The sequence below is a fragment of the Triticum dicoccoides genome, chromosome 5B, assembly GCF_002162155.2.
Source record: "Triticum dicoccoides isolate Atlit2015 ecotype Zavitan chromosome 5B, WEW_v2.0, whole genome shotgun sequence".
In the NCBI taxonomy this organism is placed as follows: domain Eukaryota; kingdom Viridiplantae; phylum Streptophyta; class Magnoliopsida; order Poales; family Poaceae; genus Triticum; species Triticum dicoccoides.
In genome coordinates this window covers 81,816,973-81,827,914 of record NC_041389.1, presented here as the reverse complement: position 1 = coordinate 81,827,914, position 10,942 = coordinate 81,816,973, and the positions used below count along the sequence as shown (strand labels likewise).

At 44.4% G+C, this 10,942-nt stretch overlaps 2 protein-coding genes across 3 annotated transcripts; one reads left to right on the top strand and one right to left on the bottom strand.

Annotated features, from left to right (window-relative positions):
- Positions 1-309: 309 nt before the first annotated feature.
- On the top strand, positions 310-2,206 carry LOC119307493 (CBS domain-containing protein CBSX3, mitochondrial-like). Of its 2 annotated transcripts, XM_037583570.1 has the most exons (7): positions 310-478; positions 561-850; positions 964-1,045; positions 1,168-1,241; positions 1,338-1,398; positions 1,538-1,706; positions 1,817-2,206. In XM_037583570.1, the coding sequence occupies exons 2-6, from the start codon at positions 593-595 to the stop codon at positions 1,678-1,680; spliced, it is 618 nt and encodes a 205-aa protein (XP_037439467.1). In that variant the 5' UTR covers positions 310-478; positions 561-592; the 3' UTR covers positions 1,681-1,706; positions 1,817-2,206. The 2 variants fall into 2 exon arrangements, with proteins under 2 accessions (XP_037439467.1, XP_037439466.1); XM_037583569.1 differs by having other exon boundaries at positions 312-478; positions 1,538-2,205.
- A 344-nt stretch (positions 2,207-2,550) lies between these two features.
- LOC119307492 (homocysteine S-methyltransferase 3) lies at positions 2,551-7,516 on the bottom strand. The gene is made up of 7 exons (XM_037583568.1): positions 7,162-7,516; positions 5,445-5,501; positions 5,160-5,362; positions 4,951-5,080; positions 4,644-4,847; positions 4,383-4,454; positions 2,551-3,146 (listed from the first exon to the last, which is right to left on the bottom strand). The coding sequence occupies exons 1-7, from the start codon at positions 7,363-7,365 to the stop codon at positions 2,994-2,996; spliced, it is 1,023 nt and encodes a 340-aa protein (XP_037439465.1). The 5' UTR covers positions 7,366-7,516; the 3' UTR covers positions 2,551-2,993.
- Between the last annotated feature and the right edge of the window lie 3,426 nt (positions 7,517-10,942).

The following is a 10,942-nucleotide window of genomic DNA, read 5'->3' as shown; positions in this document are numbered from 1 at the left end:
AGTAATAAATGTAAAGATGGCCGTATGCATCGATTGATGCAGAGGCCGGGGGTCTTAACCTCCTTTTCAAAATAAATTGCGCAGTGCGGGTAAAGCTCCACCATGTTCTTGTAGGTTGATTCTGTTCCACCGCCTTGGCAAAATAGAGAAATATACGTTGGCCGAGGAGGAAACACACTGCCATTCAGCTGAAGAATATGAGCCTCTGCAAGGCAAAGTTAGCGTCACGAAAGGGATAGAAGCAACGCTAGAAATACCCGAGGGTGTCACCTGAGTTATTCCTTGCTTCCCTCGGAATGACGAAGGTAAGCACCGGTTCTTGCGTTCCAGCCGGGTGGTAGGTCTGCATCATCATATATAAGAGACAGCAACATTGCCATGCACCCCATTCCTGAAACTCACAACATAAACACCATCTTCACAGTCCCATTCGATCGAGGAGGCGGCTGCTAGCTGCAATCTTCAGCACAACTGCAAGGTATACATGGTGTTTTCTGAAACATTTCAGCAGAAATTGTAAGGTATTGCAAAGAATTGACAGCCATCATGCATGCATGCAGTTCGAGCAGATACATACATACACACACACAGGATGCAGGGAATCGCCAAGGCGCTGAGCCAGCACGGGAAGCAGCTGAGGCTCACCGTGCTGCAGCGCATGAACAAGGGGATCTTCTCCTGGGCCACACTCATCTCGCGCATACAGAGCGAGTCCCCGGCCGTGATCATCCCTCACATGGGGCTGGAGAACATCACCGTCCGGGAAATCCTCAGGGCCAAAGGGGAGGCTCAGTCGAGGGCGGTCCACTGGTGCAGCACCACCCATCTGGTGCATGAGGCCGTCAAGCACGTAAGAGCTTGCTGACTGTTTGCATCTTCCTTCCTTTTGAAAAATGTGCTAGCTACTGTGCTTCCAAATGACTGACTGAATATCGTATCGATCGTGCTTAATTCAATCTGTAGATGACGGCCAATAATGTCGGGTCTCTAGTCGTGCTCAAGTCGGGGGACGACAAGCAGCTTGCAGGAATTGTAACTGAAAGAGGTAAACCACAAATCAGCAGCCAATTCAAAGGATTCTTAGAAAAAAAGAAGAAGAAAAATCAGTTCACAGCATAACATGCACTAACCTTTCAAAATGTCACAATTCATCCTCATCTGATACAGATTTCGCTAGGAAGATCCTCTTACCCGGGCGACCCTCAGAGGAAACAAGAGTTGAAGATATCATGACAGAAGAGGTGAATGGGCTTAAAGAAGAAAAACAAAAAACTGCAACAGACTGAATATCACAGCACATTTCTTTAGCCCTCACAATTTTCTTTACTGTGTTACAGAACAAGCTAATCACTGTATCCAGCAATACCAATATTCTGCGTGCGATGGAGCTAATGACAGGTAATGGAACATTCAATTGGTAAAGCATTTCACTATTTACGATCCTATCATGCGTGCACGCTACAAGGAACTGTAGCAATTTTGGAAAAAAAATTAACTACTAATTTGGTTTTGTTTTCTTATTTTTCTGGATCAACAGACGAGCACATTCGACACGTCCCAGTTTTCGACGAGAAGGTAGTTGGTATGATCTCCATTGGTGATGTGGTCAGAGCAATCGTGGACCAACAGCACCAAGAAGTGAAACAACTGAAGAAGTACATCACTGGAGATTATTATTAGCATGTAGCTCTGCTTCATGAAGAAATGTACAGAATATGCAATTATTCATAACATTAACCATGAGTTATATCTTCCCACATATTACCATTTGGAATGATTAAAAAAATTCCATGCTGATAAGTGATAAGCAATGTAGGAAGCATACAAGATGCATGATTCTTGTTTCAAAAGCGATCAAATCTGGACGTGCTTCTGCAAGAACCTGAAGTCTTCGTTGATGAATATCTTCAAGGAATTCAAGTATTCCGGCTTCACCACAATGCCCACTAGTGACAAACGGATAAACAGAAGTGACTTTCCTGATGAGAAATGGAAAAACATGTGTATGTTAAGCAGTAAAATACCTGTAATCAGAGCCATCAGAAAGATTTGAGACTTCCTTTAATCACAAATTTCAAATCCATAATGCGTTTCGAGTGCCATTTTTTAGTATCTTTTCATTGTGTTGGATCCAAATATTCCAGCAGCCCAAAATCACAATGTCGAGAGCAATTTGTGAGGACCTGACAAGCCAATAATACTTCATCATAGAATGAGATGCATCTTTTCTTACCAGGAATGACTCCCAACAGGTAACTCTATGAAAAATGAGTGGTTTTGCACCTTTTGTGGGAAAAAACAATTTAGTACTCTAAACTTTCACTTTTACAACACTGAGCTTTGTGTTTTCTCTCGGGCTGTGAAATGTGTTTTTTCATAAAAAATTATGGCCATAACATAAAAGGAGTCAAATCTGTACATGGTACAAAAATTCCTACCTGAGAAATTTCACCCCGCAGTTTCATCTAGGGAACGCACGTTACAACTGACGACTGTCAAAAAAAAAGTGAAACAGTCAACGATTTTGTTTGCGATTTTGTATATCAGCAATGAAAGAAATCCTCAGGAGACTTCATCATTTTCAGAGGAGAATACATACATAGTAGTTGAGATAAAACCTACAGTACAGTACAAGAAACAGGGTATGCATACAGCATAGCAGCTTATTGCAGGTTAATATCTCCATAACAACTCTGAATCTGTATCACATACATTGCCTCAAACTCTCTTAATAGCTAATAAGGGTTCATGAACCTTTGCCGCAAATCATTTCGCTCGCTCCTCAGTACAACTTCACTATTACTGCTTGCTAATCCTCGACTGATTGTACCTCCGAGTAGGCCGACTTGAGAACTAAGAAGAAATACACCACCATTTCACAAATGTAAGTGCACAGGTATCTCATTTTGTAGAACATCACGCAGCTATTACTAAATCTCCAGGACATGTTGACAACGTAACACCAGGGGCAAGCCGTCTGAAGGAGTACAACTCTATGCTGCTGGGTAGTATTGGTTAAGGGATCTAGTTATTGCCCTGATGGTGTTTGGAGTTGTCCTGCAGCAGCCCCCAATAAGGGCAGCCCCATCTTTGCACCACTCGCCTACATATGAAACGAAATCGCCGTCTGACACACCAGTGGATTCCTGCACACCAAATGAAGCATATCATTAGTGTTTCGAGTTCTAGAACAACCTCAGGTGTACTATTTTATTAGTAGGACAGGCTAGAAGGTGGCCTCTACACATAAGTTTTGGCTGCTAACCAAAGGGAGATGAGAATGGCTGCCAGAAATAATTCAGAGGTAATAAAAAAAACTAATAAGATAGTATTGTATTACTTTTTATATTATGTCTCCCTCAGAAAAACTGGCCTGGTAGTATGGTTCTTTCTTGCACTTTGGCGAGCAAATATCCAATCGTTGTGGATGTTCATCTATCCTATTTACATTAACATTTCTACCCTAAAAAGCACGGATACGGGGACACGGACACGGCGACACGCATACGGGGACACGGGATACGGCATTTTCCAAAAACAGCCCATCGGGGACACGGCAAGTATATATAAAAATAAATAAAAATATGCCATGTAATATAGAGTTAAAGACGAAAAAATAACGAGAAAGAGATCGCCCCATTCAGCAGTAACTGGGCCACAAAGAAGATGATCCATTAGTAATTGGGCCGGCCCAGCTAGTGCAATCTCAAGAGCAACTGGATGCTACAGGTTAATCTGCACCGTCAAAACTCAAGCCCTATCTCTCTCTGCCCTAACGCTCTGACCAAGCCGCCACTCTCCTCCCAGCAATGGACCTCTCATCTACCCCCAGCAGCTCTCGGCCTCTCGCCACCGCCCTCCTCCCAGCGTGCTCCTCTTGCCATAGCAGCAGCGGCGGCCAGCGCTGCAGCGGGGGATGCAGCAGCAACAACGGCGGCGTCGCGGGCGCAGCAGCAGCAGCACCATGGCAGCGAGGGCGCGGCAGCACGGCGGCGAGGGTGCAGCAGCAGCAGCGCGGCGGCGGGAGGGTGCTCCAGATCCAGCGTTGCCTCGTGTCCCTTCCGTGTCCCAGCCGTGTCCTCCCTTTTCTTTCTTTCTTTTAATTCTTAATTCGGGGAATACGGCGGGATACGCGTATCCCCGCGTGTCCGAGCGTGTCCCCGTGTCCAGCCGTGTCAGCACGGGGATTCGGCAACTTCTGCCGTGTCCATGCTTTGTAGTTTCTACCTATACCTAAGGTTGAGCAGGAAAATGGAAAACAAAAGGAATAGAAAATATCCAAAGAAACTAGAGTTAGGTATTTGATTGATGGGTTTTTTGTGTTCAGAAGAATAAGATGGTTGCTATCGAAAACATGTGTAAATGGATTAAAATAAACTTACCACCCACTCCTTTTTCTCAGCATCGTATCTTTCTCCACTGTTGGGATATATCAGAATTGGCTTGTCTGTGACCTGTGGCAATGGAGCCCAGCACAGATAGTCACAACAAAGAAAATTACTGCTGCTCAGCAGTTAGCATGGTAAGATATTATTTGTATAATCAAAACATGGGCATTCACATTTCATGGAACATGCGAAAGGATGGAATGGAAGCCTAACTTGCATTTGTTTACAATTAAAAGGAATGTAAAATGATCTTACCTTCCGAATGGAGAGTATCAAGCTATGAATAAATCTTGGAGGTGTGCAGTTTATACCAACTGCACCAACCTTTGCACATTCATTAGCAATTTTAGCACATTCGACTAACGAGTCTCCACTAACAACATTAACTCCATCTTTTGAGTTGAAGGAAAACCATGAAGGGATATTTATGTTGCATTCCTCAAGAAGTTCAACATATGCCTACAAGATACATCACGAGCAAACCATCAGATACTATTTCATAAGAGTGTACTGTAAAATTTGAGGTAGCATATCCTTGTGCGATCAGTGAAGTTCAGCATACCTGAGCTTCCAATTTGTTAGGGATTGTTTCAAAAGCAATCAAATCAGGACGTGCTTCTGCAAGAACCTGAAGTCTCCGCCGATGAAAATCTTTCAGGAATTCTAGTGTCCCAGCTTCACCGTAATCCCCACTAGTAACAACCGGATAAAGAGAAGTGATTTTCCAGAAGTAAAATGGAAAAACATGTACTATGTTAAGTAGTAAAATACCTGTACTCAGAGCCATCAGCAAGATAAGCCCCATAACTTCCTATTGAAGCTGCAACCAGAATAGGACGCAAGGGAGTGGATTGATCTGGATGCTGCTTCAGAAACATCTCACGTGCTTCACATGCAATCTCAACACTCTTTGTTAGTAAATTTTCACCTTGTTCTTTTGAAAATCCCTTGGACTCAAACCCTTGAATGGTAGCCTGCAACACCAAATTTGACTGTCAGTATGTTCATAAATGTCACGGAAACATAAAAATGAAGAGTGAAACTGTATTTCAGAACCTGATATGATGCTGTAATTATAATGTTTGCACCTGCTTCTATGTAGTCTAAGTGGACCTGTATCATACACATACGAAGATTAGAATGCTACTCCCTCCGTTCGGAATTACTTGTCGTAGAAATGGATGTATCTAGATGTATTTTAGTTCTAGATACATCCATTTCCGAGACAAGTAATTCCGAACGGAGGGAGTATATGTCAATCTGTAAATGGCTATACATGCAGAAGAAGAATTGCTCAATTACATAATTGCAGCAAAAACACTTGTGAATAACTGATAAACACAAAACACAGCATAGTGAGCTCCTATAATGAATTCAGGTCTGTTCCAATGTTTGTTTGCAAGTTGCACCTAACAATAACTGCATATTTCACCAATAGATTACAGAGAATAGTCTGCAGCCTGTGTTAACATTGGAAATCACCTGGATGCCTGAATCCAGCAACCACATGTCAGGTAAAAAATGGGTCCTGAATCTCAAAAGTCCAGGACTTGTCCTACCGCTTGTTCAACGAGTAAAAACTATTTCTCCAGATCAGACCAGTGCATAGCCAGGTAAGGCCTTGTACAATGCAAGGTGCTTAGTAAAATAAACCGAATTTTTGTTAGGCTTCAGTGCTTAGCTCTACAGGGGGGTACCTAATTAAGTGTCTACCCTCTACAAATAAGCACCGGTGCTTACAGAAAAACTGATTTATTTCTCTAAGCACCTTTGTTGTATAGGGCCTAAGGAGGAACTAGTAAAGCACTGTTGCATGATGTTTCCGGAGCGGTTTCAAGATGGGTCCAACAAAGCCAGGTTCAAACATTCAAATCATATCAGACCCGATAGAGAGTGGCCCTAAACTCTAGGCTGAGGCCATGCTAGAAGTTATAGAATAGTTGGAATACATTTTTATGTGTGGATAATACTCGGAATAAATTGGGCATGTGACATAAAGCTTTGTTCCTAATTCCTGAATGGTATGAGGTTCGCGGTAATGTTGGTAGCTGGCACGCAATTTATTCTACAACACTAAACCATCTTTTGTACACTTGAAGCTTGCCATCCAGTCATGTCGCTCGAATGCTCATCAAAACTGTAGCATGACAGTGCATAGAAGTGGACACACACAAGAAAAAAGAACTGATTCTCCCCTCTTTTTGGGGTCTTTACCTGCCAAGAGCATTACAAAGAAAGAAAAACGAATCCTCCCTTGCCTAAGCCTGTGCTAGCATCGCGTGAGGTGCTACTGCCCTGTTCATGATGCAGCACACTAGTACCTTATTATTCTAATGGGGCCATGAGGCACTTCCAGCATCCCTGGAAGAGAGGAAGAAAGGAACATTTTCCAACCACCTTGTAAGCTAGTGACCCATAATGTTGGCTTGTTCGGCTGAGCTGATTGTTAATGGTTCCTCATCTAAAAAATTGACTACTATGTTAGATTTTAGGAACCCGGCCTCACCAAGAATCATGGTGGGCACCGCCATTTCTTTCTACTCCAACAAGTATTCTGAATCGTGTAGAGAACAGGCGGCAAATATCAAAATGCTAGAAGAAAACTGGTGAATCCTAAGAACTACTCCCTCCGTCCCAAAAGTGTCAAAAAAACGTCTTACATTTTGGGAGGGAGGGAGTAATAATCAGCCAAAAGAAAACAGAATCGCCGAACTGGCAAGGCCAAGGTGGCTGTGTGCAGAATACATGAGGTGTTTGGGCGGCGGCGGCTTGCCTTGCGGATGAGGTGCGGGGAGGAGAGGATGCACTTGGCGCTCCAGAGCGGGTCGTTGAGGTCGGCGCCGTGGGCCTCGAGCTCCGTGGCCAGCCCGCCGTCCAGCACCAGCCTCCCGCCGCCGGCCTCCACCCACCGCCGCACCGCCGCGCCCGCGGCCCCCTCCTCCGCGCCGCCGCCTCCTCCTCCGCTCTTCACCACCATCCTCCTCCTCCCGCTGCTGCTACAGTGCAGTGTACTAGGTTTGGGGTTGGGGATTTTTGGATTTTGCGTGCGGCGTCGGGGAAGATTTATAGCGGGGGCGAGAAGAGAACGGTGGGAGGGAGAAGAGAACCAACCCCACAGCTGCAAAGGAGGCGAGGAGAGGATGGTGACACGGCAAAGAGGGTTTTTAGGTCATCCTACCCTACCCTATCTTACATGAGTTTCTCCTATCAAGTAAACATGCCACGTGATCTTGTCACCACCGGACTTGGCTTACTTTCTTTTCAAGCACCACACTAGAGTGTACGCCACCAAACGTAAAATTTGTCATTTGGTGATGTTGTCCAACTCTATAATACCGGTGCTAAGGCTAAATAACTCGAAACCAAGGCAATTAGCTGCTCCGATATCAGATTGGTTGAGCGAGAAGAAAATGTAACATGTTCACCGTCTCCTATCTCCATGCCATGGCACGATTGCGGGAACAGAGCAAAATGGAGTCGATGGACGGACGACAAGAACCATGGGAATGGCGGCACGACCGTATGCTAAAGCACAAAGATATCGTTGTTGGGCTTGGGGAGGACGCGGGGAGTATGACATCATTGGCGTCGCTCGCCCTATGGCTGGAGTAAATCTAGAGGGTCGCATGTCTCCCCTCCAAAGTTGCAAAATAATCACCCTTTCAGGCTTCGTTCCTCCTCGTGTTCGTCCGTCAGGACGGATTAGACATAGGTCCGGCGTAGATCCCTGCCAGCTCCTCAGGGCGGTGAGATTAGGGTTTCTCGTCGTGCATACGCGACGGCAAATTTTTTGTTAAGTTCTTCAAATTGATTCAAGGGTTCAATTGTTATCATGAGTCTCTAAAAAACAATTGTTATCATGTTATGCCTTCAATGAAAAAAGTTTCACTCGATTATGGGAAAAAAAAAGGCGATAAGCAATCTTGTTAGCCCATGGTCACAAATGAACAAGAAATATGTACCAACCTAGTGGGTTGGTTCCACCATAAGTAACATTACCATCTGAGTTGCTCTCAGTTTGCTCATACAAACGACTATTATCATATTATGAACTCAATGAAAAAAGGTTCTTCTACACTAGAAAAAATAGCTGATAAAACAGTTGGTGTAGCCCACGGTTACAAATGAAAAATAGTCGATTCACAAATGGAAATTGTACCGACCGTTCCTGACAATTAACAACGGGCTCCTCCTAGTTGGTACAGCTGTTTTCTCACCTCGTGGAAGTGAAAGGGACGGCACCGGATATATTGCTTATCTGAATTGTTTTGTTCTATCTCTCCCTCTCTTTAAAAAGGAAATGAAACAATACTAGGTTTGTTGCGTTGCTTCTGGCTACCGACAACCTGCTTTTATACTCACTCCGCTTTTAAATATAAGTCTTTTTAAAGATTGCACTATAGACTACATAGGGAACAAAATGAATGAATCTACACTTTAAAATGTGTCTATATATATTCGTATGTAGTTTGTAGTGTAATCTCTAAAAAAGACTTATATTTAAGAACGAAGGAAGTAGTTTCGCCTATCCATATTTGTCATCGATTAGCACCTTGCACAGTTTTCATGCTCCCGTGCTACAGTACGGTGCGTGTTCAAATATCATTGTAGTACGTACGGTGCGTGTTCCTCCAAAGATTCCTTATAAAAATAAGCATAGTAGCACTGTCAAAAGATTCACAAATTCACATGGATTCGAAGCGACTCCACCGGCGGCGACACGCCCGCCCAATCTGTTGCCTGTTGTGCGTGCAGTAGGAGAAACGGCACTGTCGGTCGGTGTCGTCGTACCAAAAACTCACTTTTTTACGGAGCACCGCAGATCAGCGGCCGCCATGAGTGGACCATAGATAGGTGGACGGGGACGTATCGAAACTGACGGAAGTGTGTGATAAGATGAGCTTCCTGGCGCGAAAACCGGCTGCTTATACAGAAGAGGAAGGCCCAGGACGTGACGTGCCACGTTCATTGTACCTGGACGCGTACGCGGCCACGGTGGTGCCTTTATTTCAGGTCAAGATCGACCGAGAAGTTTATTTTCTGACGAGTCCGCCGGGAATTGCATGCTTGTTTTGGAAGAGACGGCGGCGCAACGTACACAGGTTGCCAATTTTTAGGGTCACCCATACTCGGTGCGTGCACGTACGAGTTGTCTGCGTAATCCAAGCCTGGTAGTGTTCTCTAATCTTGGGATGGAGCCTCGTCGTTATCTTGCCTGCCTGCAATAAGTCCTAATCCAGCTTCATCACAACGATTAGGTGGCACCTTATCATTTTTTAAAACGGAGGCAAAAGATTTGTCTCACCTTTCAATTAAGTAGAAGAGAATTTTCCAGTTAATTAGAAAATAAAAAAAAGATATAAATAAACCACATGCGGACTACTCGCAAAGCTTGAGACCAATGACCGCATGATTGACCCGACAAACATGTCCAACATGTGTCGGCCACAATCCCTCACATTTTTACATCGCAAAAGGACCATTAATGAGAACACCTTGACTGAACACAAGGTACACCACCGAACTCGCGGTGACATGCACAATGAGAACGATTCAATAGATTGAGGACACTCCATTGTGTAGCCACGGACGCCTTCCCTATGGCATCACACTTTTTGCCTCTGCTCTTAAGAGCCTTCTCCACCTTCTTGATTTTGCCTCTGGTAGCATTCCTGGTCAGTAGGCAAGCAATCATTTTGTCGAATCCAGGCCTAGCCATCTCCAAGCTGGCGAGCTAGTCATACTTTTACGTGCATGGGTCAATGTGCCACACTTATCAACTTACTTTGCGTCACTTTGTTAATATACTAACTAAAATCTCATGTTTTTTGGAGACAAGCCATCAGTGTTTCCTTGTTTTACGTCGGCGCCGTCGACGGTCTGCTTTGTCTCTAGTGGTATCAGGGCTTGGAGATGCGGTGGACCTCGGTCCTTGCCGACGAGAGGGTCTTGCTTCATTTTTAGTTACCCTTTTCAATTCGGTTAGGGTTTGTGTCCTACCTCGGGAGGTGACAACAGCTTCCTGGCGATGAAATAAGGTCATTCCCGTCCAACTCCCATCCCGGTAGTGCATTTAGCATCATCGGAAGGCATGTGGAGGTGTTGGTCTTCGGTGGATCTGTTTGGATCCCGTCTTTGTTCATGTGACGTCGGCGCTTCCAATCTAAGCTTCATCGATGATGGTTGCAGTTATGGTGCACTAGTCCTCTGGGGCCTGGGCATGATGACTTTTCAGTTGTCCTACAGCAAGGTTTGCCCGTCTTCAGTGAAGAAGGGAGACGACGACGACGCGCCTTGTACTTACTTCAGTGCATGTAGTCGTCACAAGGTGATCTCTGAACCTTATTGTAATTTTTATTACTTCTCTTTGTACTGCCATTACAAGTAGATGTAAACTTTTTTCTAAAAAACATACACCTCCGTCTCAAAATAAGTGCTGTACGTTTAGTACAAAGTTATAGAGAGTACTAATTAAAATCCTCATAAAAAATAAGTGCGCCTCTTCTCCGATTCTGGAAAATGTGTCTTTGCCAAAAAAGAAGGCAACAGCCCCC